General features: G+C 43.1%; 4 protein-coding genes across 7 annotated transcripts in view; 3 read left to right on the plus strand and 1 right to left on the minus strand.

Annotated features, from left to right (window-relative positions):
* The window catches only part of LOC309530300 (uncharacterized protein), a 670,922-nt gene that overhangs the window by 526,993 nt on the left and 116,033 nt on the right, over positions 1-27,896 (minus strand). The window lies entirely within an intron of this gene.
* Positions 1,801-26,805, plus strand: LOC309531554 (uncharacterized protein; the record flags this gene model as incomplete). The annotated part of the gene is made up of 5 exons (XM_082221146.1): positions 1,801-2,733; positions 7,052-8,060; positions 10,044-10,174; positions 24,460-24,544; positions 25,778-26,805. The coding sequence occupies 5 exons, from the start codon at positions 1,801-1,803 to the stop codon at positions 26,803-26,805; spliced, it is 3,186 nt and encodes a 1,061-aa protein (XP_082077272.1).
* Positions 13,942-14,904, plus strand: LOC309530508 (olfactory receptor 51H1-like; the record flags this gene model as incomplete). The annotated part of the gene is made up of 1 exon (XM_082219532.1): positions 13,942-14,904. One exon carries the CDS (start codon positions 13,942-13,944, stop codon positions 14,902-14,904), a length of 963 nt encoding a protein of 320 aa, XP_082075658.1.
* Positions 22,213-23,172, plus strand: LOC309530511 (olfactory receptor 51H1-like; the record flags this gene model as incomplete). The annotated part of the gene is made up of 1 exon (XM_082219535.1): positions 22,213-23,172. One exon carries the CDS (start codon positions 22,213-22,215, stop codon positions 23,170-23,172), a length of 960 nt encoding a protein of 319 aa, XP_082075661.1.

The following is a 27,896-nucleotide window of genomic DNA, read 5'->3' on the forward strand; positions in this document are numbered from 1 at the left end:
ACCTCCGGGTGCAAGTAGATAAATAGGTACCGCTTACCAGCGGGAAGGTAAACGGCGTTCCGTGTGCGGCTCTGGCTCGCCAGAGCAGCGATGTCACGCTGGCCACGTGACCCGGAAGTGTCCCCGGACAGCGCTGGCCCCCGGCCAATAAATGTGAGATGGGCGCACAAACCCCACAGTCTGTCAAGACTGGCCCGTTCGGGCAGGGGTACCTTTACCTTTATAGGAGCAATCTCGCCTACGTGCTGCAAAACGAAGCACCTCAGCTTCAAGACATCTTTTCACAAGAGGAGGAGATGGAGTGAGACCTCCATGCTGCTAACCCAATACTTAGATTTAGGGGAGCACAGGCAGTGCAGTCGCCTTATGGGTTCTGCAGAAGATGCCACAATTGTTATTTAGAATGGAGTGTGAAAGGCAGAGAGGTGCCAGATTTCGGCATTGCACAGTCTGCCACCGAAATTTGAGACCCGAAGGTCTGCCACTGCAATACATTTAGTCATTTAGATATCTCATTTCCAATCCACAATGAAACTGTGATTGTTATTTCTGATTTTCAGGTGAGAAATTGAAAGAATATGAATGTGCCAAACGACATGCTGCAATCCTCAACAAGAACAACACCTGGGAGTCTCTTTGACACCCCTCAACAAATAAGAATGCTAATAACTAATACATTTAAAAGTGATATTTACACTGGTTGGAAAGGGGAGACTGTTGGGAACTGAAATTCATGAGAAGGTTAGGGTTGTATTTGGCCAAGGTAGAAGGATCATTCCAGACGTCCTATGAAAACTTTCCCCTTTAGACTAAACTAAACAATTTAGTCCTGTTCAGAATGAGAGAGATAGATAAAACTTTATTCACATTAGCCAATGGCCATAGCAACAGTAAAACATTACAGAATATGCAGAACAGGAAATTTGATATAAAAGCACAATTTAAAGTCCTGAATCAGCCGTCAGTTAGTGGCCCTTAATCTGATTGTCCCTGCCATGAACCTAGCCACCTTTGCTGTTATCTGCTCATTTTGATCTGATAGAAGAAAGGACATTGTGGCAGTGGCTGAGCGCCCTGGGATGGTTAGTGCGAGTGGGGTGAGGATCTCGTTCCTCAGGTCTTTGTAGAGAGTACAGAACAGGAGGACGTGTGCTGCTGTTTTGGTGGTACCATCTCCACAGGGGCAAAGACGTTTCTCAGGCAGGATCTTTTGGAAACAACCCTCGAGTACCGCAGGTGGCAAAACATCCAGTGTAAAAGCATGTCTGTATCTTGGAATAATATGTGCAGATATGGGGCCGGGGTCAGAGAATCAAAATGGAGAGGTGGAAACTGAACATACCAAGGGCAGAATTTCCTTATAGTGGCCAGGTTGTTCTGATGGTCAATATCTTTTAGACGTTGACCAATTAGACTGTTTGCTTTAGTAGGGCCCATAGCGAGTAGGTGTTGTGAGGATAGGCCAGAAGAGTGAAGTTTTTGATAGACGGTTTTAAGCCAGGCACTTTTATGGGAGTCTTGAAGTACTAGGGATAGTAAACCGGGGGGATTTGAGTTTAGGCGGAGCCAGAAATTAAAAGTTCTTTGCCAAGTCCGTACTTAAGGGAGACTTGCCTCCAGTCTCAACAATGTGTTTGGGACACGTGACGGTACAGAACAAATCTACCTTAGAAACTTTGATTGCCTGTTCAGAATGTCAATATAAGCTTTACAGAATCTGTAAAATCATTTCAGAACCTCTAATATTCATATCAGTTTTCTGGCTCCTTAGAATCTTTCTAAGAAGAAAAACATCGGGGAATGATGTCCTCCATCACCAGTTTCAACGACAGCCTTGTGAGCCACCAAACCTTTGTCCTGATTGGCATCCCTGGGATGCAAGAGAAGAACTCTTGGGTGGCCTTCCCATTGTTTGTGCTCTACACCCTGACTCTGCTTGGGAACATCACTATCCTCTATGTCATCAAGATTGACCCAAGCCTCCATGAGCCCATGTACTTCTTCCTTTCCATGCTTGCCTGCTCGGATCTGGGCCTCTCCATGTCAACCATGCCAACAATGCTGAGCGTGTATTGGTTTGACTTCAGAGAAATCTCATTCAATGCCTGCATCAGCCAGATGTTCTTCATCCATACCTTTCAATGGATAGAGTCTGGCATTCTTGTGGCAATGGCATTTGATCGCTTGATTGCCATTCGTCATCCACTGAGATATAGATCACTTCTGCCAAATTCAGTAATTGTGAAAATAGGCATTGTCGTCTTGTCCAGAGGCCTTTGCGTTATTTTCCCAATCCCCTTTCTTATTAAACGGCTCCCTTTCTGCCGATCCAATGTCCTTTCTCACTCCTACTGTCTCCACCAAGATGCCATGAAGTTAGCCTGTGCAGACACAAGAGTCAACCTCTTGTATGGTTTGGCAGTAGTTATTTCCTCTTTAGGGTTGGATGTTGTGAGCATTCTTGTGTCATGCGCCCTGATTCTGAGGACTGTTTTGACCATTGCCTCCCATCAAGAGTGCCTGAAGGCCCTGAACACCTGTGTGGCCCACATTTCTGCCATCTTGGTTTTCTATGTGCCAATGATCGGCACCAGTATGGCGCATCGATTTGGGAGACACCTTTCCCCCATTGTCCACATGCTGATGGCCAACATTTTTGTTGCTGTCCCCCCACTTCTCAATCCTGTTGTGTACAGCGTGAAGACCCAGCAGATCCGGGAAAGAATGTGCAACGTTTTGCAATTAAAGAAAAGATGTTTCTTTCAAAGAAGGATTTTGTGATAAAGTGAAGAGAAAGGTTTTTTTTTTTTTTAATGGACTGATGCATCCATCCCATGCTGCTTCCATATCTGTTTAATAGCTGGCCTTTGTCCTTTTTTAATAATGAAACTTCCTAAACAATTCTGCACACTTCAGACCTTGATTTTAGGGCAGAGAAGAAAGTGAGGGGGGGTCCTGTTTTCAATGCCCAAGGGGGTTCAAGTGGCTCCACTCCCAGATGCAGAGTTCAGCCACAGAAGGAGTCCTGTCACAGCACTCCAGCCACCTCTCAACTGGCTTCTTGCAATGTGATCTATGAGGGGCTAGCCTTCAGCACAGTCCAGAAGTTGCAGCTGATTCCAAATTCAGCTGCATGCATTGTAAGTGGTGCTGCAGGAAGGGATCATGGAACACCAATCCTATGGGAACAGCTTGTTAGCCTGATTGCTGACGGGCCCAATTCAATGTGTTAACTTTAATGTACAAAGCGCTAAACAGATTGGGTCCCAACTGTGGGATATGCAGCCACAGTGATATCCTCCTTGAGCATCTGTCCGAGTGAGGGGTGGGTGGCCAAAACATTTCTCTTCCACCAGGTATTTGGCTGATTGTCATCCTATACCCTTCTAAATGTGTGTGTGTGTGTGTGCGTTATTGGTTTGTTTCTGTTTTTATTATGTATTTTTTGTACTTTTATCTTTTTTTGTGAACCACCCTAGGATCTACGGATGAAATGTGCTATACAAATTTAATAAATAAAATAAAATAAAACCAACATGCTTAAGTCTAATTACTGCACGAAGGGGTTAATACCATAGAGTAAACTATCCTGCTATGCCCACTTCCCCTCACCTTGGGAGTAACTAGGTAATCAAGCCTCAAACAGCATGGCTCTCACCAGCCTCTTTTGAGTTCCAATCATTTAGGAAGTTTCACAACTTTGTAACTAAGCCAGGTTTTACTGCCTAGACAACCTTTGCAAGTTACAAGACAGGAGGTTCCAACTGAACATCAGGAAGAACTTCTGAGGGTAAGAGCTGTTCAACTGTGGAATGGTCTCCCTGGGGAAATTTTGGACTCCCCTTCTTTGAAGGTTTTTAAGCAGAGTTTGGATGGCCACCTGTTGTGGATGCTCTAGCTGAGATTGCTGCATTGCAGAGGTTGGGGCCAGATGACCCTCAGGATCCCTTCCAACTCTCTGCTTCTTCATATATTATGTGTCTGCATCCCACCTCTCTGGTTTGATGGAAGATGGGAGCAGGGAGTGATCTCTTGAATGCCTCTGAGAGCAGAACTGCAGCTTCTTATGCAGAATCTGTGAAGATTTTCTAGTAATTGCTGTTGGGATTTCAGAGATGTCTTCCCACTGGGGTTCAGCTGTTTTCTGGCAGTTCAGAGGCAGGTTGGTTCCCTGCAGGAAAGCAGTTTTTCTATCATGCTTAATGCCATAAAAAGCAGAGACAGAGTCCATATAGGAACAGCAAAGGCAGGCTCAGTGTCCACCATGGGAGAACTCTTTTCAGGTTTATGGGTTGTCCTATAGAATCAGGTAAGTGCAAAGGTCTTCCCCAATCATGAGGCCATGAGATGATGGAGTTGGTTTCTATTTGGTTCTGATTCGTTTACCAGGTTTTATTTTATAGTGTTTTAAGGTCAGGGAGCATATCTCAATCAGAGGCCTTTTTGCTTATTGGTATTTCAATATGGGTGGGACGCGGGTGGCGCTGTGGGCTAAAGCCTCAACGCCTAGGGCTTGCCGATCGAAAGGTCGGCGGTTCGAATCCCCGCGGCGGGGTGCGCTCCCGCTGCTCGGTCCCAGCGCCTGCCCACCTAGCAGTTCGAAAGCACCCCCGGGGGCAAGTAGATAAATAGGTACCGCTTACCAGCGGGAAGGTAAACGGCGTTCCGTGTGCGGCTCTGGCTCGCCAGAGCAGCATTGTCACGCTGGCCACGTGACCCGGAAGTGTCTGCGGACAGCGCTGGCCCCCGGCCAATAGATGTGAGATGGGCGCACAAACCCCAGAGTCTGTCAAGACTGGCCCGTTCGGGCAGGGGTACCTTTACCTTTACCTTTATTTCAATATGAGCATTAAGATAATAAGAGGAGACTGAGAGGCGATATGATGGCCATCTTCAGATATCTGAAGGGTTGCCACATGGAAGATGGAGCAAGCTTGTCTTCTGCTGCTTCAGAGTGTGAGACCCGGGTGGATGGATTCAAACAACAAGAAATAAGATTCTGGTTCAACATTTCAAAGAACTTTCTTAGGGTAAGAGCTGTTCAGCAGTGGAACAGTCTCCCTCAGAAGATGATGGGCTCTCCTTTCTTGAAGGTTCTCCAGCAGAGGTTAGGTGGCCACCTGTCAGGGATTCTTTAGGTGGAACCACACTGAAAATGCTACAATTCATCCTGGGCAGGCCAGAGAGAGGCTGGCATTTAATTTGATTTCATATTGGAAGGAGGTTTTGCACCATTCAGGAAAACAACTGGCTTCCTGAAACAGGAGCCCATACGTTGGAGTTGCATTGCTCTGCTCTTGGGTTTTTGTTGGGGGGGGGGTCTGAGGTCCACTGACCTGGGGTACTGAGGACAATGACAGCCATAAACAATGGTAAAACAATCTTCTACATTTTATTTATTCATTTGTCTCTTTGATTTCTGGTGCTGGGGTGGGCTACAACAATAAAATATACAATTATCAAGCGCATAGAACAATTTCAGCCATAAAACAAGAAAACTGTGGAAACAGTTGCAAAGAGTTCCACATGTAAAAGATTTTTAAAAATCCCAATATAAATACCATACAAACATTTAAGAACTGTTCCGTTTATAAAACTGGTAAAAGCAGTTCTTATGCAGTTGCAGACAGGGATTGAGACGTCGACTTGGAAGGCTTGTTGGAAGAGGAGGGTTTTCAGCACTTGCAGGAAAGACAACAGAGACACCATCACACCAAAGGTCAGGTGCGTGCATATATCAGTCAGCGCTCTGTCAACTGGGTCCAGAAGCCAATTCTTCCAGCCTTTCACAATCTTTTTACACTGGGTTAGATCCTTCTGCTCCATCTTTTCCACAGACGATTTTATGCCGCTCTTATTTTTATTTGGATATCTGCAGATGGTCAGTATTTCCTGAGAGTGAGTCAAACACACATCAAAGATTTAGGTTCACACATTTAAAGTGGATTAAATCCGCTTTTCCTTGCAGTTTGGGAGGTTGCCCACATGGGAGGTGCTGGAACTGAGTTGCTGTGACTTCCCCCCGGGGGAAAAGGCTTTGCCAAAGTATGATGCCTCTCACAAGAACAAGTGCACTCCCTGGTTTCCAGCTGATGAAATTTCACATTTTTAATTCCACAACCAGCTGAGAGCCATTTGGTGGAAAAGGAGAAAGTTGGCCATCTTAGAGCCCCCAACCCCTGGTTGCTCTTCCTCAGATAATTCTTGAAGCAGGGGCAATAATAAGCTTTAGATGCCTCTTAAACATGAAGGTTTCCTTGACCCTAACTCTTAATATGAATTATTTTCTTTTGTAAAGAGCTCAGTTTGTTATATCCTCTGCAAGAAAATCTGTTTTCTCATTCAGTGATGTTTTTCTATAGAAATGATAAATCAATCAATATTCTACCCACTGATTTCAGTCTCTGGTTATATCCGATCACATCCCTCTTGCCCACTGGGTAGGGCTGCAAAATGAAGGAGCTCACAATCAAGGTGTCTTCTCAAAAGAGAAGGAGGTGAGACGAGACATGTGGCCTCTCCTTTCCTTTTACTGTTATGCACTCAGTCATTAAGGTATATCCTATCTAACTCAACAACTGAACTGTGATTCTTATGTCTACTTTGCAGATGAGAAACTGAGGGATGATGAATTTGCAAAAGCCACACTCTTTGACCTCCACAGCCAATATTCAGCAATAACTCTTTGGGAGTCTCTTGGACTCAAAAACAGTATAGCTGCCCAGGCCACACATTGCAATGTCTAGTACTCAAGAATGATAATAATTTGGGGGTCTTTTTTTACATAAAAAGGTATAAGTGATTTAGGCAATGAGTTAAATAATGAAATTCACACTGGTGGGAGTTGGAAGATTTTGGGGAATGGGTTTCAGTATAGAGTCTGGGTCTTGCTTAGCCAGGGAAGAAGGAGCATTCGGGACTGTTCTTCCTTCTTTGGAGGGTCTAACACAACATTTTGTGTTGGAGAAAACTAAGAAATTTGTGCCTGCTTAGAATAACAATAGAACCTTTACAAAATCTGTGAAATAATGCCAGAATCTCTAATATGCAGATCAATTTTAGGACTTCTCCAAGTCCTTTCACCAAACGCTCTTGTGGAATGATGTCCTCCATCACCAGCTCCAATGAGACCCTGGTGAGCCACCAAACCTTTGTCCTGATTGGCATCCCTGGGATGCAGGAGAAGAACTCTTGGGTGGCCTTCCCACTGTTTGTGCTCTACACCCTGACTCTCCTTGGGAACATCATGATCCTCTATGTCATCAAGACTGACCAAAGCCTTCATGAGCCTATGTACTTCTTCCTTTGCATGCTTGCCTGCTCGGATCTGGCCCTGTGCATGTCCACCATGCCAACTATGCTGGGGGTCTATTGGTTTGACTCTGGGGAAATCCCATTCAATGCTTGCATCAGCCAGATGTTCTTTGTCCATGCATTACAAGCGATAGAGTCTGGCATTCTTGTGGCAATGGCTTTTGACCGCTTGATTGCCATCCGTGATCCACTGAGATACAAATCACTTCTACCGAATTCAGTCATTGCAAAAATAGGTATAGCTATCTTATCCCGAGGTTCCTGTGTCTGCTTCCCGTTCCCATTTCTCATTAAACGGCTCCCTTTCTGCAGATCCAATGTCCTTTCTCACTCCTACTGTCTCCACCAAGATGCCATGAAGTTAGCCTGTGCAGACACAAGAGTCAACATCATATATGGCTTGATTATAGTCATGTGTACTGTAATGCTAGATGTTCTGATCATTCTTGTATCTTATATTCTGATCCTGAAGACAGTTTTGAGCATTGCTTCTCGAAAAGAGTGTCTGAAAGCTCTCAACACCTGTGTGGCCCACATTTCTGCCATCTTGATTTTCTACATCCCAATGATTGGCATCAGTGTGGCACATCGATACGGGAAGCATCTTTCCCCCATTGTCCACATGCTGATGGCAAACATATTTGTTGCTGTCCCACCACTTCTCAATCCCATTGTGTACAGTGTGAAGACCCAGCAGATTCGGCAAAGGATATGCAACATTTTGCAATTAAAGAAAAGATACAGTGGTACCTCAGGTTAAGTACTTAATTCATTCCGGAGGTCCGTTCTTAACCTGAAACTGTTCTTAACCTGAAGCACCACTTTAGCTAATGGGGCCTCCTGCTGCCACTGCACCACCGGTGCATGATTTCTGTTCTCATCCTGAAGCAAAGTTCTTAACCTGAGGTACTATTTCTGGGTTAGCGGAGTCTGTAACCCGAAGCGTATGTAACCTGAAGTGTATGTAACCCAAGATACCACTGTATATCTTTCAAAGAAGAATTCTGTGACAAAGGAAGGAGAAAATTGTTTTGTTCTTAGTAATAGATGGATTCACCACATGCTGCTTTTGTATCCAATTAATAACTGATCTTCATCCTTTTTTCCATGTGTATTTTTTTTAATGTCCTAAACAATTCTGCTCAGTATACACAAGCACACAGAGAGACAGACACACAAAAAATTCCATACAAAGATTTGGGATTGCATTATCTTGTCAATTTTCATTCTGATAAGTTTTTCCCCCATGAAACAAAGGGCTTTCTCCATAATATTTATATCTGTATTGAGTTGCAAATTCATCTTCTTGAAAGGGTGGTGTCCCCTTCTCTTAATGGGGCAGAGAACCGAAGAATGTAAATGGAACTCTCCAGGAAAACTGCACCGGGGAAATGGATTCTGTTACATGTAGCTCTGTTTGGATTATATCATACTTTCTATGATGCTGAGGCTGTGCTGGACAGAAGAAGACATTGTATGGATAGTTTTGTGATGTATCATTTGATGCTTGTGTTTTGATTTGAAGAGTTCTTCCAGTAAAAGTTTGTCAATGCTTGGACAATGCTTCATTTCCAAAGAAGTCAGTTCTTCTGCTTCCAGTCGCTTCAGACGGCACAATATTAATATATGCAACAATTTCTACTTATGAGGCAGTCTGAGGGATGCTTTCTGTCTTTAATCGCCCAACTCACCCTTTTAATGTTATGTAGAGCAGCCAGTAACTGGATGGTTAGATGGGTAGAAAGCCTTCTAATCTGGTCCCAGGAAGTGAAAGTATTTCTTGATTTTCCTTCCTAGGTAAATAGACAAAAAAGAAAAAGATGACTAGCCCCATGTAGGAACATTTGTATAGCACATTAATAGCAAAGTAACACACGCAGAACTGTGTGTTTGCCTATTTGCTATCAAACCCAAGGTGTTCACTTTAACTTACAAAGCAGTTTTGAGCATTGCATCCCATGAAGAATGTTTCAAGGCTCTGAACACCTGTGTCACCCACATTTCTGCCATCTTGATTTTCTACATCCCAATGCTCGATGTCCCATTGGTACATCAATTTGGGAGACATCTGTCCCCCATTGTTCACATACTGATGGTCAACATCTTTCTTGCAGTCCCTCCGCATCTTAATCCTGTTGTGTACAGGGTGAAGACCCAGCAGATTTGGCAAAGGACTGCAACATATTGCAGTTCAAAAGAAGTAGGGGTTGATATTTCTCCCAGAGGAGAATCCTGCCATATGAGGAAGATAAAGTGTTAATATTTCTCCCTATGGAGAACCCATCCAGCCTATTCTGCATCTGTGTCGTTTCTGCATCTGTTTAGCACACTTTGTGCCTTGGAGGGGTCTTCAGACAGCCCAAGAAACATCACAGCTCTTTGTAGATTATGTATTCAAGTTGAACGGTCTCCCACTACAGATTGTGTCTTATAGGGGAACCCAGTTCACCTGCAGTTCTGGAAGAAGCTTGTGCAGCTTCTCAAAGTGGAGTTGTGTCTTGCCTTGGCCCGGCATCCAGAAACGAATGGAGAGTTGGAAAGGATCAATGCCACATTGCAGTGCCTATGTGCTATTTGAACTACCAAAAAGATGATTGGGTATCCAAGCTTCCCTTGGTGGAATTCACATACAACAATGCTCCTCATGCTTCAGCACAGAAGACCCCCTCCTTTGCCGGCTATGGATACCATCCTTACACCTTCCCAACCCTGACTGACACTCTTGTCAGTGCCTGCAGCAGAAGACTTCATAGAAGAACTGTCAGCAATACAGAGTTTGCTGAAAGATCATTTGGATTTTGCCAAAGAGGCCTATAAGAGATCGGCTGATACGCACCGACAACCTGGGACTGAGATTAAGGTGGGAGATAAGGTGTAGCTGTCAACAAGTGATTTGCCACAGAAGGGCAGATGCAGGAAACTGAACCCACAGAAGGTAGTCCCATTTGAAGTTGTGGACCAACCCTGTGAATTTCAGGCTCCAACTACCTGTATCTATGAAGATTTACCCTGTCTTCCACAGATCAGTTTTGTTGCCTGTCATGCCGGCACACCCTTACCAGGCACCTAGACAAGCACCTCTGCCTCCCTTCATGGTAGAAGGAGAGGAAGAGCATGAAGTAGAACAAAATCTAAACACCGGGATGTGAAGAAAGAAGTTGCAATACCTAATTGCGTGGAAGGGGTATGGTCTTGAAGAAAGATCATGGGAGTATGCAGAACATATCCAGAACCCTAAATGTGAGAATCCCTCCTTTGCAGCTTCCAGGCGATCCATTCCAGAGGTGGAAATAAGCCATGAGATCCTTAAACACACAGCGAGAGGCAGAGGGAGACTGTTTCAAACTGCCAGAAGTCTGCTGAATACCACAAGGAGGAGATCTCTGCAATCCCAGCAGCAGTTGCTAGGGGGACCTCTAAGGTCCTGTGCAAGGACCTGAAGTTTGCTCTCGGGGAAATGTTCCAGCAATCAATTCTGCATTTATGAGCCTAGGGGGCTGCATCCAGCCCCCGGGCCATAGTTTGCTGACCCCTGCACCACAGTTATACCACTGGGAGTAACTACCCATGTGGTATAAGGAAATGTCATGTGAACTATCATAATGTTTGAGAGATCACATAGCCATCTTCCAAGGTTCAAAGTGCAGGTTGAATAGAGGTGACGGGGCAAATTTGTCTTCTACAGCTCTAGAGGGCAGGACAAGAACCAAAAAGTTCAAATTGCATGAAATTTAGACTAAACATAAGAAAGATGTTCTGACAGCAGTGCAGTGAGGGTTTCACTTGTTCAATGAATCCAGGTGAGAGACGGGTGATGCAGCAGCAGGAAAGACGGTTTCATACTCTCAGGTATTTGAGGCTGGTAAAATATTGATATGACCTCAAGTGACCTGTTAAGTTCTTTGCTTTGAAAGTAGGCAAAGTTTCACTCTATGGTACACATTCCAGATGAGCTTCTAATATTGTGTTTTTAAACACCTCCCTCTTGACTTTGCCTTTTAACTTGCTTTTTTCTCACCACCAATTCCCTCATTTTGGGGAAATGTCCTCTTCTGAAGTCAAATGTGACCATGTTGGGTTTCCCCCGCGATGGAGTGAGCTCCCATTGCTCTGTCCCAGCTCCTGCCAACCTAGCAGTTTGAAAGCATGCCAAAAAGTGCAAGTAGATAAATAGGTACTGCTGCGGCGGGAAGGTAATTGACGTTTCCGTGCGTTCTGGCTTCTGTCATGATGTCCCATTGTGCCAGAAGCAATTTAGTCATGCTGGCCACATGTCCCGGAAAGCTGTTTGCAGACAAACGCCGGCTCCCTCGTCCTGAAAGCGAGATGAACACCGCAACCCCATTTGAGTGGACTTAACCAGGGGTCCTTTACCTTTTTGCATCCTAAGTGCTGCAAGCATCTAGAAACCATTTTTGTTAGAAAGCAAGGGGAGAAAGAACCAGGGGTCTCCTTGGACCACATCATAAAAAATTAAAAAATATGAGTTGGAGGAATCTCTGCTTGTACAGATTCTAGGCATACAGTCTAATTTGCCTGTCCCCATTGCAATCCAAGCACAGCCCTTCATTTGTCCAATGAGGAGGTTCACTCCAAATTGTGGAACTACTCAAAGTCCACCCCCATCCCTACTTTGTTGCAAAACTTTTAGAGGTAGACCGCCCCCCCGGGTTGAGCGGTTCAATCTTCCCTCAATTTCTCATGGCAAAGATGGCTTCCATTCAAGCCAGCTCCCTTGCCAGCCCACCTTCACTCCACCCTCTTTTGTTCTTCCTCCCACCCCCCACAAAACTAGCCAAACATTTGTAATAAGGTCTAAAACTTGAGGCTCCCCAAGATCTTCAAGGAGGTGTGATATCTCAGCATGAAGGGTTGCTGGTAAGGAAGGGCATAGGTGTTGTTCCAGAAAGTATGGATCGGATAGATTCACTTTTGAATGCAAACAGAATCAAATTTCTCCCCCATTGGGGCACATCTCCTTTGTCTATCCTTATGAAAGAGAGGAGCACACACAAGATCTCCAGAACATCTGGCCCAGAGCTGACCTCCAGGACCTTGCGCAGGAGCTTTAGAGATTTCTGAGTAATTGCCACCAGGTTTTCAGAGATCTCCTTCCCCTGAGACAAAGCAGTTTTCTGGCAGTTTTCAGACATCCTCACTCCCAGAGGGGAAACGTTTCTTCCATAATTGTCAACGCCATAAAAAGCACAGGGATAATCTCTCCTGGAACAGCAAAGGCAGGCTGAGTGTTTGCTGCTGCGGAAAACGTGTCACATGGACCATGCCATAAAGTCAGGTATGTGCAAAGCGCTGTTTGAGATATAAACGTTTTGATCGGTTCCAGATAGATCTCTCACAGTATTGTGAAATGACAGAGCTTGTATCACTTAAGTATGGATAGCATAAGAACCTCAGAACAGCCCTGCACAAACAGACCAAGAGTCCAGCTGCTCCCTGAGCGTTACAATTTTAAGTCTTTGCTTTAGAGCTCCGTGGATCTTTGACATTTCTGCCAAAGAAGGTAGGCTTCCGGAAACCTTTTGTGAAATGGCAGAAAATCTGAATTTAATAGATATTTGGAGAAATAAACATTGATTAGATAGGGAATTCACGTTTTATTCACATGTGCATGGAAGTAGTGCTAGAAATGATGCCATCTGGATATCTAAAGAATTGGAATTAATAGTAAGAAAAATAGAAATAAAACCAAGAACATTATCGGACCCTAACCCATTATTAATGGAGTCACTGGGTACTTCTAAATAGTAATATAAGAATAATCTAACAACCTGTTCCCAGCAGGATGAAGAGAAGTGTCAAAGAGGTCACCAAGTCCGCTCACAGACTGATATATGCACCTGGGATGCCAGGTGGGTCCAACAGGAAGGATGCTTGTGGAGACTTCATCTGTGGAGCCTAGATGCTTCAAAGGCAAGGTGTGTTTAGGGAACGCTCTGTGGGTGGCCCCTCAAGAACGATTGGCTTGGGATGTTTAGATTTATCAACTCCCAGTTCAGACCTACAGCCACTACACAAATCAGTGGTGGAGGGAGTGTCCCAGTTTCCCTTTCAGCTCAATCAAACTGGCTTCAGGATCCATGAGCTACACAAGTGATGCTAAACTCCCATCAGGCTGCAGAATAGAGCAGAAGAAAAGCAGGTCCCACTGATTTGCTGAAAGACCAGCTCCCATCCGTTCTCCACAAGAGAGGCTGAGTAGACATTCCAACAGGCTGCCACAGGTAGTCTCTGCAAGAACTGTAGCTTTAAGTGCGGAATAGCTTCTTCTGCTTCCCTCCCCAAGCATTTCTCTGTCACATTATTTTATATAGAAACCTAAGAGCAGAAACTCTCTTACTATTGAACTTCAGAAGCCACTTTGGCAAAAGTGTGGATTAAAACTCTGTAAATAACAAACAAATAAATCATAAAACTGACACTGTATGGGCTTAGAAGAGGGAATAATATGTCTGAGTTGGAATATTTCTTTTTCGAATGGGTTTTGAGGCTCTAATACAATGTCTGATGTTGGACTAAACTAGGACAGAACCTTTAAAATCATACCAGATTTCTAATATCCGTTTGACTTTTATTCCTTAATATCTTTCCACCAAAAGCACTAGGTGAATGATGTCCTCCATCACCAGTTTCAATGAGAGCCTTGTGAGCCACCAAACCTTTGTCCTGATTGGCATCCCTGGGATGCAGGAGAAGAACTCTTGGGTGGCCTTCCCACTGTTTGTGCTCTACACCCTGACCCTGCTTGGGAACTTCACTATCCTCTATGTCATCAAGATTGACCCAAGCCTCCATGAGCCCATGTACTTCTTCCTTTGCATGCTCGCCTGCTCGGACCTGGGACTCTGCATGTCAACCATGCCAACTATGCTGGGGGTCTATTGGTTTGACTCCAGAGAAATCCCATTAAATGCTTGCATCAGCCAGATGTTTTTTATCCATTCATTTCAATGGGCAGAGTCTGGCATTCTTGTGGCAATGGCTTTTGACCGGTTCATTGCCATCCGTGATCCACTGAGATACAGATCACGTCTCCCAAATACGTTAATTGCAAAAATCGGCATAGCTGTCTTTTCCAGAAGTTTCTGTATCTGTTTCCCACCCCCTTTTCTTCTTTCAAAGCTCCCTTTCTGCCGATCCAATGTCCTTTCTCATTCCTACTGTCTCCACCAAGATGCCATGAAGTTAGCCTGTGCAGATACAAGAGTCAACGTTTTGTATGGTTTGATAGCAATTATTTCCACTTTAGGCTTGGATGTATTCATCATTCTTGTATCATATGTCCTGATTCTGAAGACTGTTTTGAGCATTGCATCCCAAAAAGAGTGTCTGAAGGCTTTGAACACCTGTGTGGCCCACATTGCTGCCATTTTGATTTTCTATGTGCCAATGATTGGCATCAGTATGGCACATCGATTTGGGAGACACCTTTCCCCCATTATCCACATGCTGATGGCCAACATTTTTGTTATGGTCCCTCCACTTCTCAATCCTGTTGTGTATAGCGTGAAGACCCAGCAGATTCGGCAGAGGTTATGCAACATTTTCCAGTTTAGAAAAAGTAGGGGTTGATATTTATTTTGAAATGCCTTTTATCACAGAAGGATAATTATTTGATAAAGTGGTTTAAAATTAGGGATGGGTTGAACCATATCTCCTCCAGAAGTCTCTGTGTCTGCTTCCCATTTCCATTTCTAATTAAATGGCTCAATTTCTGCCGATCTAATGTGCTTACTCATTCATACTATCTTCACCCAGACACAATGAAGTTAGCCTGTTTTGGCGCAAAAGTCAAGATTTGTATGGTTTGCAGAGACACAGCTAACTTCATATAGATCCCATTAGACAACTGGATTTTCTGTAGGCCTTTCCCCACAAATATTGTGCATTTAATGTGCTTGTAGTAGTAACTCCACTTTTAAATGTGAACAGAATCAAATTTCTCCCCCATCTGGGCACATCTCCTTTGTCTACCCTTATGAAAGAGAGGAGCACACACAAGATCTCCAGAACGTCTGGAGCAGAACTCCAGGACCTTGCTCAGGAGCTTTAGAGATTTCCCAGTAATCTACAAGAGTATGTGGTACAACCGCTTAAAGATGTAATGAATGAGATTTTAAATATCGGGAAAGTACGAGAGTCTTGGACAGAGGCCTATATTACATTGATCCCAAAGCAGGGCGATTTCTCTATTAAATAATGATTATGAATTATTTGCAAATCATATAAAAGGGATGTTAAAGGATTTAATTCATCATGAACAGGCTGGTTTTTTACCAAGCCACCAGGTGAAGGACAATATAAGGAATATAATTGATATTATAGGATATCTTGGGGCCAGGAATGAAAAACAAGCTGCATTGATGTTTATAGATGCAGAGAAGGCATTTGACAATGTCTCATGGTCATTTATGAAAAAAAGAAATGATGAACTTTGGAGAGGCATTTGGTAGAGGTATTGAGGCAATTTATTCAGACCAACAGACTATGTTGATTGTCAATAATGTGATGACTGAAAAATGTAAAATAACAAAGGGGACAATACAAGGGTGTCTCCTGTCACCGTTATTGTTTATTTTAGTGTTAGAAACATTGCCAAGGGATATCAGATCAGATGAGACAATAAGAGGAATAATGGTTAAAGATATAAACTGAAAGCTTTTGCAGATGACCTTCTGATTACTGTGGAAGATCTGAAGAGTAGCATACCAAGAGTCTTGGAGAGGATCCAGGAATTTGGTCATGTGGCAGGTTTCAAATTAAATAAAAATAAAAATAAGGTTTTGGTGAAAAACATGACAGAGCAATATAAAAAGGACCTACAGCAAACCACTGATTTATGTAGAGAGAGAAAGTTAAATATTTAGGTGTATGGTTAACAGTTAAGAATATAAATATTTTTAAAGATAATTACACAGCTACTTGGAAAGAAATAAAGAAAAACGTAGAGATTTCAAAGAATGGCAAAAAAAAAATATTCTAGATTTATCTGACAGGGGGGTAAACCTAGACTAAAATATAAATTATTAACAGATGCTAAAGAAAGAGGGGGCTCCACCCTGCCAGATTTAAAATTCTATTAAGAGGCATCCTGCCTCTGTTGGCTCAGGGAATGGATAATATTGAAAAACATAAATATTCTAGATTTGGAAGGACATAATAACAGATTTGGATTGCATGCATATCTCTGCTATGAAAAAGCAAAAGTACAAAAAGGGTTCCAGAATCATTTAGTTATAAAATCAGTTTTTACTGTTTGGGGAAAATATGAAAACTTACTAGAACAGAAAACACCGTGGTGGCTTTTCCCGCTAGAAGCGACATCTCTGGGAAAAACTAAACATGAGAAGTAATTGGGAAATACAGGGAGCTGCTAAGTGAAGTAGAACATCAGCTGAAACTGAAAGATTTTGAAGAATTAAGGAATTTATTAACTAATTAATTACAGTTTCACCAATTAAATAATATTTTTAGGATAGACAAAAAGAAAGGTTTCAGCTATGAGACCTCAAGATTTGAAAAAAGATTTGTTAGAAAATAATATAAAATTACTGTCGAAAATGTACAGATTGCTCCTGGAATGGCATACAAAAGATGAACAGGTTAAATCTAATGATACACTGGGAGAGGGATTTGGGGCATAATATTAAACTTTCAGATTGGGAAAGGTTATGGAAAACTGATTTGAAATTCTCAGCATGTTGTACTCTGAAATAAAACGATATGAAAATGATGCACTGGTGGTATTTGACTCCTAGTAAATTAGCAAAAATGTATAAGACAAGTACAAATACCAGCTGGAAATGTAAAGAAAAAGCAGGTGTGGTGGTCGTGTAAAGTAATAAAAGCATTCTGGGAAATGATATATAATGGGAAAAAATGTTTAAAATAACCTTTATTAAAAAGAAAACCCAGAAGCGTTTTTATTAGAAATTGTAGATGCCAAGATCCCAAAGGAGCAGAAAAGACTTTATGTATGTGACAACAGCCGCACGGATGCTACTAGCCCAGAGATGGAAAGAAGATAAAGTCCCTACCACAGTGTTTCCCAAACTTTTTTGGGCAAAGGCACACTTGTTTCATGAAAAAAATCTCGAGGCACACCACCATGCCAGATGGGGAAAGGTCACTTTTTACTTATGTAAAAATAAAAAATAAAAAAGTAACAGCATAGAAGGTAATGGTTAGGCTAGCATCCCTCTTCCAAATATGCTAGGTTTTTATTTGCAGGGACTGTTCTACATGGGAAAGCATTCAGCACTGTCATTCTCCCATCTGCCATCTGAATTGGTACTATTCTGGGTCAACTTACTCTGCTGCATGTGTAGATGAAAATGGCACCAAGTGTGGGGGAGGGGGCAGAACAGGTTTCAGATACAGGATATTAAGCATACACGTACTTCAGATTGAACTGGTTGCTTGCTTTGCAAGTTTTCATTTCCCAAATGACTGCCTTGGCAAGCGCAATACCTACTAGGCTCAACGCCGGTCTCGCGCTGCCGCTTCCCGCGCTCTCAAGGACCCGGGAGGAGGAAGGCATGAAGGGAATCCCGAAGGTGCGAAAATCTCGCGCATGCGCAGGCCTTCCGCCTGCGACAGCCCAGTAGGCCGGCCGAAGCGAGCGGCGATGGGATGTGGGAGGGAGCTCGCTCGCCGCCCCGCGTGTGCCTATGTGGGGCACGTTACAGCCCCGTGATGTCAGCGCCACGCAGGCAGCCAGGCAGGCAGACGGCGAGAGCCCCGCGCTGGGCGGCCTCTCCTCGCCGCCGCCGCCCCGCCTCTCGCCGCCCGACTCGCCCGCCTCCCTCCCACGGCACACCAGGCAACGTCTCGCGGCACACTAGTGTGCCGCGGAACACCGGTTGGGAAACACTGCCCTACCAGAGAAGAATGGCAGATGGACTACGCCAAAATGGCAAAACTGACCGGAAAGCTCAGGAACCAAGAAGACAAAAAGTTCAATAAAGAAAGGGGGGAGATTATAATATATCTAGGAGAGCACTGTAAGCAGATGGAAACATTGGCAGGATTCTAATAACACTTGTAATGGAGCAAATATCATGGGCAATATGGAAAGATATAAAAAATGGATTATGAAATAAGATGCAGTTGAAAAGGTTGACAATGTCCTGAATAATAGATTTTCCAATGGTCGGATCTCAGCGGTGTGTGTATGTGATAATAGATCTATAGAATCTTTACAACATATACTATTCTGCTGTTCACTACATACAGTTTCTCGGAGCAGATTTTTGTCCCCTTTATTATTGGAAATCTCAGGTGACTCCTTGGAAACACAGCTAATACATTTATTGCAAGATTCTGACCCGAGTAGGTCCCTTCCTGTTGCCAGATTTCTGATAACAGTATTAGCATATAAAAAGAAAAATGGATTACTCTATGATTATTGATTTTGCCTAAATAATATTGATTTATATTGATAATTTGATACTTTAAGCGCTATATCGTTCTTATTTTAATGGAATTTAGAAACTTACGGATTGAGATGTACTTGACTTAAACGTAATTTAATTTATTAATTTTATCTTGTTACACCTGTTCTGCTGTATGATGTATTGAATGTGGGCCTATGGCCGTAATAAACTATCTATCTATCTATCTATCTATCTTGACAATAGGACCCATGGAGGGGAGGGTGGGAAGCCTGGTGATTCAGAGAACTCTCTAAATATGGATATGTATTTTGTATTGTTATAATTGTAAAATCAAATAAAAATTATTTCAAAAAGAAGAAGAGAGATTTCCGAGTAATTGCCCCCTGGGTTTCAGAGATCTCCTGCCCCTGAGGCACACCAGTTTTCTGGCAGTTTTCAGACAGCCTCACTCCCAGAGGCGGAACATTTTTACCATAATTGTCAACACCATAAAAAGGCACAGGGATAATCTCTCCTGGAACAGCAAAGGCAGGCTTAGTGTTTGCTGCTGCGGAAAACGTGTCACATGGACCATGCCATAAAGTCAGGTATGTGCAAAGCGCTGTTTGAGATATAAACTTTTTGATCGGTTCCAGATAGATCTCTCACAGTATTGTGAAATGACAGAGCTTGTATCACTTAAGTATGGATAGCATAAGAACCTCAGAACAGCCCTGCACAAACAGACCAAGAGTCCAGCTGCTCCCTGAGAGTTTCATTTTTAAGTCTTTGCTTTAGAGCTCCATGGATCTTTGACATTTCTGCCAAAGAAGGTAGGCTTCCGAAAACCTTTTGTGAAATGGCAGAAAATCTGAATTTAATAAATATTTGGAGAAATAAACATTTATTAGATAGGGAATTCACGTTTTATTCACATGTGCATGGAAGTAGTGCCAGAAATGATGCCATCTGGATATCTAAAGAATCGGAATTAATAGTAAGAAAAATAGAAATAATACCAAGAACATTATCGGACCCTAACCCATTATTAATGGAGTCACTGGGTACTTCTAAATAGTAATATAAGAATAATCTAACAACCTGTTCCCAGCAGAAGGAAGAGAAGTCCGGTCACAGCATGATATATGCACCTGGGATGCCAGGTGGGACCAACAGGAAGGATGCTGGTGGAAAATTCAGCTGTGAAGCCTAGATGATTCAAAGTCAAGGTGTGTTTAGGGAACGCTCTGTGGGTGGCCCCTCAAGAACGATTGGCTTGGGGATGTTTAGCCAGGAGAAGAGGAGATTGAGAGGTGATCTGATAGCCATCTTCAAATAGCTGGAGGGCTGTCCATGGATGGAGCAAGCTTGTTTTCTCCTGTTCTGGAGGGGAGGGCCTAAACCAGTGGAATGAAATTACAAGAAAAGAGATTCTGACTAAGCAATGGGGGGACGGGGGACGTTTTGTTGCTCAGACCAATACAAACATCCTAGCATCAGCCCTTTCCTTAAAAACAGTCAGCTCCAAACGTTCTGCAGGGATAAATCTGTCTTCACCTGCTGGTGAAAGGATATGAAGGAGGAAGCCAATAGAACATCCCAAGGAATGGAGTTCCAAAGTCTGGGAGCAGCCACCAAGAAGTCCCTCTCCTGTGTCCCCACCAAATGTGTCTAGGAGGGGGGTGGGACTGAGCCTCCCCCAAAGATCTCAGAGCCCAGGCAGATTCACATGAGAGAATATCTATCTTTCAGGTAGACTGGACCTAAGCCATGTATACCAGCAGCTTGAATTAATTCTTAGCAAAAACAACAGAACGAACAGAAAACGTGCATGAAAAGGCTGATTTGAAAGTTCAACTTATGTGAATGGTAGTGTATTCAGCATCATATGCTAATGAGCATTCTTTGCTTTAGCTTATACATGCACTCCTTGAATTAATTCTCAGCTTATTTTCTGTATCCTCCACACCCCCGTAATCATTGTGTCCAAATGTGTTTTCAAATGCATACACGGTTCCTTATATTTTCCTTCCCCAAGTTGAATTTATGTATACTGTAATGTGCCTTTGATTTTCCTTTGGTATGTTTTAGGAATATGGTAACATCTTGAACACACTGAAATACAATCACTAGCTTTTTGATTATGCACTTTATATATATATATATATATATATATATATATATATATATATATATATATATATATATATATATATTAAACTGATTTCAGCCTCTGGTCATATCTGGCCCCAACCCACTTGCCCCCTGGAGCTCCAAAATTAAGGACCTTGGTTTCCAGGTTCCTTGACAGAAGAGGAGGTGGAGTAAAACCAGCCTCTTTCAGCTGCACAGTTATCCATTCTGCCATTTAGATACAGTGGTTCCTCTGGTTACTAACTTAATTCGTTCCGGAGGTCTGTTCTTAAGAAACCGTTCTTAACCTGAGGTACCACTTTAGCTAATGGGGCCTCCTGCTGCTGCTGTGCCACCACCACTGCATGATTTCTGTTCTCATCCTGAGGTAAAGTTTTTAACCCAAGGTACTACTTCTGGGTTAGCAGGGTCTGTAACCCAAAGTGTTTGTAACCCGAGGTACCACTGTACAGCATTTCTAATTCAACAATAATACTGTTCTGCAGATGAGAAACTAAGAGACTCTGAATTTGCAAAAGTCACATATGGCCACCTCCAACACTGAGCCCTTAGACACAATATTCAAGCCATCAGAAAACTTCAGGTATTTTTTTCCTCAGTAACCTTCACAAAATCCCTGCAGTGTAAACCAGTATTTTCATGCTGGGATTGCGGATTCCTACTGAGGGTATACAACGACTTCATGGCTGATGGAAGATTTTCAACAAAATGGTTTATCAGCTCCCAGTTCAGACTTACAGCCGCTGCACAAATCAGTGGTGGAGGGAGTGTCCCAGTTTCCCTTTCAGTGCAATCAAACTGGCTTTAGGATCCATGAGCTACACAAATAATTCTAAACTCCCATCAGGCTGCAGAATAGAGTGGAAGAAAAGCAGGGCTGTCCCACTGATTTGCTGAAAGACCAGCTCCCATCAGTTCTCCACAAGAGAGGCTGAGTAGACATTCCAACAGGCTGCCACAGGTAGTCTCTGCAAGAACTGTAGCTTTACGTGTGGAATAGCTTCTTCTGCTTCCTTCCCATGCATTTCTCTGTCACATCATTTTATATCTAAATCTGAGAGCAGAAACTCTCTTACAACTGAACTTCAGAAGCTGATTGAGATCCCCTTTGGCAAAAGTGTGGAGTAAAAACTCTGTAAATAACAAACAAATAAATCATAAGACTGGCACTGGTTGGGCTTAGAAGAGTGAATCATATGTCAGAGTTGGAAGGCTCTAATGTTTGGAAGCTCTAATACAATATCTGATGTTGGACTAAACTAGGACAGAGCCTGCAAAATCATACCAGATTTCTAATATTCATTTGACTTTTATTCCTTAGCATTTTCCCAACAAACACACTTGGGGAACGATGTCCTCCATCACCAGTTTCAATGACAGCCTTGTGAGCCACCAAACCTTTGTCCTGATCGGCATTCCTGGGATGCAAGAGAAGAACTCTTGGGTGGCCTTCCCACTGTTTGTGCTCTACGCCCTGACCCTGTTGGGAAACTTCACAATCCTCTATGTCATCAAGATTGACCAAAGCCTCCATGAGCCCATGTACTTCTTCCTTTGCCTACTTGCCTGCTCGGATCTGGGCCTCTCCATTTCCACCATGCCAACTATGCTGCAGGTCTATTGGTTTGACTCAGGGGAAATCACACTTGATGCCTGCATCAGCCAGATGTTCTTTATACATTTGTTTCAATGGGCAGAGTCTGGCATTCTTGTGGCAATGGCTTATGACCGGTTCATTGCCATCCGTGATCCATTAAGATACACCTCACTTCTCCCAAATTCTGCAATTGCAAAATTAGGAATAGCTATATTGTCCAGAGCTTTCTGTGTCTGCTTCCCACTCCCCTTTCTTATTAAACGGCTCCCTTTCTGCCGATCTAATGTGCTTTCTCATTCATACTGCCTCCACCCAGACACAATGAATTTAGCCTGTTCTGGCACAAAAGTCAACATTTTGTATGGTTTGGTAATGGTCATGTCTACTTTGGGGTTGGATGTTGTCATCATTCTCATATCCTATGTCCTGATCCTGAAGACTGTTTTGAGCATTGCATCCCACCAAGAGCGTCTCAAGGCTCTCAACACCTGCGTCTCTCACATTTGTGCTATCTTGATCTTCTACGTCCCAATGATTGGCGTCAGTGTGGTTCATCGATTTGGGAAGCAGCTTTCTCCCATTGTCCACATGCTGATGGCCAACATATACATTGCGGTCCCTCCACTTCTTAATCCTGTTGTGTACAGTGTGAAGACCCAGCAAATTCGACAGAGGATTTACAAAATGTTCTCGTTAAAGAAAACCAGGGGTTGATAGCTTTTCCAAATGACAATTCTGTGCTAAAGGGAACAGAATGTGGTTCATAAGGGAACTCAAAGCCTGAAAGGACACAAAATGAAATACTCTTACCAGGTTCAGTCCTTAAACCTCCCTTTAAATCTATCTCAGCCAAAAGGAGGGAACTCACCTTGAAACTTATCTATAGATGGTACTTAGCACCACGTACATTAGTGCTGATACACACAGGAACCTCACAAAAATGCTGGAGAGACTGCACCTCCAAATGCACCTATCTCCACATGGGATGGGATTGTCCCATAATTCAACCCTTTCGGACACTAGTCCTACAAAAATATGCAAAATAAATAAATAGGTATTAAATTCCACCCCAAAACTGGCCCTGCTAAGCATTTTCCAAGACATTTATGCACCATCACACTACAAAGAGCCACCCACCCACCTCTCTTTTCTCCCAACCTTATACAGTATACAGCATTAAAGTCTCACACGGAATATAACTAATTTGTGAAAAGGACTTTGTGATTTGAAAATACATATATATGTACTTTTTGTAACCCAAGAAACTTAAAGTATATAGAAATTTTAGTTTCACCATTATTATTATTTTTCTTTAGTCTTCTCATTTCAAAGGTTTTTAAAGAAATGGTTCCAGTGGTTTAACTCCAGCTTCCAGTCTATTTTTACTGGGTTAAATGTGTGGAAATGATAAGCCAACTGATTTTATTCTGAAAACCTGTCATCAAATGGTTCCACTTCCAGAATCATGGCTTAACTACAGAAGGAAGGTCTGTAGTCATCTCCCAATTAGCTTATTGCAATGTGCTCCAGGGAAGTCTGGAAGCTGCAGAAGAATTCTGCTGCGTGCATTGTAAGTGCTGCAGCATGTTGAACTCATACAGCACCAAACCTGTGTGCACTTCCCTGGTCAGAATGGTCTGCTAACCAAACCTCTTTGGGACCTTCATGACAAGAACCCAATTATTTTACTCAGACCCAGGTTTTAAGGGTCTTCACTTTTGCAAGGATGATGAGACCTCTCTGTTAAGATATTCTGTACCTCTCCCATTTCTCTGGTTATACAAAGGAGAGGAGCACAGAGTGATCCCTAGAACGCCTCTGAGACAAGAACTCCAGGTCCTTGTGCAGGATCCACAGAGATTACCTAATACTTGCCATTGGGATTTGCGAGATCTCCTCTCACAGGATTCAGCAATTGTCTCCCGGTTTGAGGGCAACTTGTCTCCCTGAGGGGAAAGAGTTTTTCAACAACTCTTTACACTCCACAAACATTACGGGCAGAATCCCTCTTACAGCAGCACAGGCAGGATCAGCGTTGCCCCGGGGAGAAAGCATGTTCGCTTCACAGGCTGTGCCATGAAGTCAGGTAACAGCAAAGTACTGCATGAGCTGTCAAACAGATGTGTTTTCCTCCGATTGACTTCAGAGACGTTTCCCTGAGTAATGTAAATAGGCTGCCATTCATACTGGGTCAGCCAGAAAGAGACGGGGTTTAATTTGGAACTTCGAAATGGGGGGCGTTGTGCTGGTCAAGAAAACATCTGATTTCCTGGATCAGGAGTCAATAATCCGGAGGTTGTACTGCTCTGCTTTATCTTGTGTTTGGGGGTGGGGGTGGGGGTCTGCTTTCCAGAAGGAAGGAGGGGGAGAAGGACTACACAGCAGAAGGACTGCAGGACCACTCAGTGAGGAAGAATGGAAAGTTGTGGTGGGCTGCAGTTTTTTTCTCTTCTATAATAATAATTTATAATAATAATTTATTATTTATACCCCACCCATCTGGCTGAGTTTCCCCTAGATTTTCTTTCCATTGTTACCTATTTTAGTTCTTTCCTGCCCTTCCCAGGGTGAGTTGCCACAATAAAGTATATGATTATAAAGCATTTGAACACCTCTATTGATGAATAGGCTTGTGCAATCTCTCCTGAACTATGTACTCTTAACATATATTTGCTTTCTTTGGAAGCACCTTAGTCTCTTTTTAAGGACCATTTATTCAGTGTTATTTGTATCTTTGTTCTGCCCCCCCCAACCTTTAGACTCCAGTCACTACTTTACAATTCTATGATTCTTGATGTTCCCCATGGTCCTTTCCGCTCTACATTTCTATGATTCTGTGATCACAATCCTCTCATCAACTGGATAGGGCTGCAAAATGAAGAAGCTCCATATCAAGGTGTCTCCTCATAAGAGGAGGACATGGGGTGAGGCCAGTCCTGTCCTTCTCCAATAATACTATACGTCTAGTGATTTATCTCTATGAGTTCTAATTTAACTCTTACACTGTGAATGTTATTCCTATTTTGCAGATGAGAGTTTGGGAGACTGAATCTTTGAAAGCCACACTGTTGTGACCTCTACTCCACTGCACAAAGTTGGAAGACTGTTGGGAACTGATTTTGATGCTGATGTTGGGGTGGTCTATGGCCAGGGGAGAAGGTGAGCTGAGGCAGGAATCAGGACTTCTCTTCCTTCTTTGAATAGAAGCTCCAATATTATTTTTCCTAGTGGGCTAAACTAGGAAATTTATCCCTCTTCAGAATACAAATTTACAGAATCTGTAAATTTGTGTCAGAATAAGAATTTTATGACTCCTTAGAATCCTCCCTTTTTTTATTTTTTTTGCGTGCCATGTCATCCATCCCTGGGTATAATGACAGCCTTGTGAGCCACCAAACCTTTGTCCTGATTAGCATCCCTGGGATGCAGGAGAAGAACTCTTGGGTGGCCTTCCCACTGTTTGTGCTCTACGCCCTGACTCTGCTTGGGAATTTCATGATCCTCTATGTCATCAAGATTGACCAAAGCCTCCATGAGCCCATGTACTTCTTCCTTTGCCTGCTCGCCTGCTCGGATCTGGGCCTCTGCATCTCCACCATGCCAACTATGCTGGGGGTCTATTGGTTTGACTCGAGAGAAATCCCACTCAATGGCTGCATCAGCCAGATGTTCTTTATCCACATATTTCAAGAGATGGACTCAGGCATTCTTGTGTCAATGGCCTATGACCGGTTCCTCGCCATCCGTGATCCACTGAGGTACAGAATACGTCTACCACATTCAGTCATTGCAAAAATAGCTATAGCTATCTTCTGCAGAAGTCTCCTTGTCTGCTTCCCATTTCCATTTCTTATTAAACGGCTCCCTTTCTGCAGATCTAATGTGCTTTCTCATTCATATTGCCTCCACCCAGACATAATGAAGTTAGCCTGTTTTGGTGCAAAAGTCAACATTTTGTATGGTTTGGTAATAGTCATGTCTACTTTGGGGTTGGATGTTGTTATCATTCTCATATCCTATGTCCTGATCCTGAAGACTGTTTTGAGCATTGCATCCCACCAAGAGCGCCTCAAGGCTCTCAACACCTGCGTCTCTCTCATTTGTGCTATCTTGATCTTCTATGTCCCAATGATTGGCCTCAGTGTGGTACATCGATTTGGGAAGCAGCTTTCTCCCATTGTCCACATGCTGATGGCCAACATATACATTGCGGTCCCTCCACTTCTTAATCCTGTTGTGTACAGTGTGAAGACCCAGCAAATTCGACAGAGGATTTACAAAATGTTCTTGTTAAAGAAAACCGTGTTGGCTGCCCGTTCTGCTGGAAGGGTGAGCTCTTTCACTTGAAAGAGCACCGGTGCTTTGAAGGTTGGGGAAACCGCTAGAGTGACGTGGTACCCCTTAAAAACCTCGAATTGAGCATTCCGAGGACTTGGTGTTCCTGTGGGTGCCTGGAATGACTCCCTCACCCCCGGTAAGCTCTTGATAAGGGCTCCGAGAGCGGGTGGGGTTGGAGACGGAGGCACTTGGGAATAGACTCGCTTCCTTCATCGCATGAAGCTCCAAGTCCGGTGATCGTGAGCGGCCAATTTCTCCAAGCAACTTTGATTGGAAAAGAGTGAGTAATAAATTAAAAAATTTGACATTTATTTGGAAAGGACAGGGGCTTAAAAAAACAATGGAGGTCAGTCCATTCCTCTGATTAAGAGACAAAACAGCTACATTAGCCGAAGCCGCGATCTAAAATTTATGACTTTCTAAAGACTTTCAAGTTAATCTCTGTATCCCTCCTACTAGCAGGGGGAAGGGGGGAGATACTTTTCAGACTCTTTTAATCCTTGCAGACAGTTTGGATTTACGAGGTATTTTCTTTGTGGAAGTGGACTACTCGGTCGGGAAGACTAGACTCCATTGTGACGTTGTAAAGAAAAGGACACTTTCTACTTTCATTTTCCTACTTGGGGGGGGGGGGAGTAACTGCAGCTGCCCGAACTCAAAGGTCTTTCTTTTCCCTTTCTCTTTTAAACAGTACCCCTACCCTCAGATATAAATTGTAAATTGGGACTGTGTTATTAACATCTGGGGAATTAAGAAAGGATTACAAGTTAGAGAGGCTGTTGACTTTTATATTAAGACTGGTGGAAATGCTTGAGAAGAGAAACTGTCTGTCTCCTTATCTCCCCTTTGTTTGAGACTGACCTTGAACAAAAGAATTGCAAGTTATGGATGGGGGAGAGAATAGAGAGAGGACAGAGAAAGCAAAAATTAAACCAAGAAGGGACTCTAAGTCACCAACTTTTGAGGAGTCTGTGTTGCAATTGCTTCAGGGAATTAAAACAGAAGTAAGAGGAAATCAAAAGTCTATACAGGAATTAAAAAGTGACTTTGCTCAATTAAGACAAGATTTGATGCAAGTTAATTCAGATGTATCAGCACAT

This window comes from Podarcis vaucheri, assembly GCF_965113315.1.
Source record: "Podarcis vaucheri genome assembly, chromosome: 4".
Lineage (NCBI taxonomy): Eukaryota > Metazoa > Chordata > Lepidosauria > Squamata > Lacertidae > Podarcis > Podarcis vaucheri.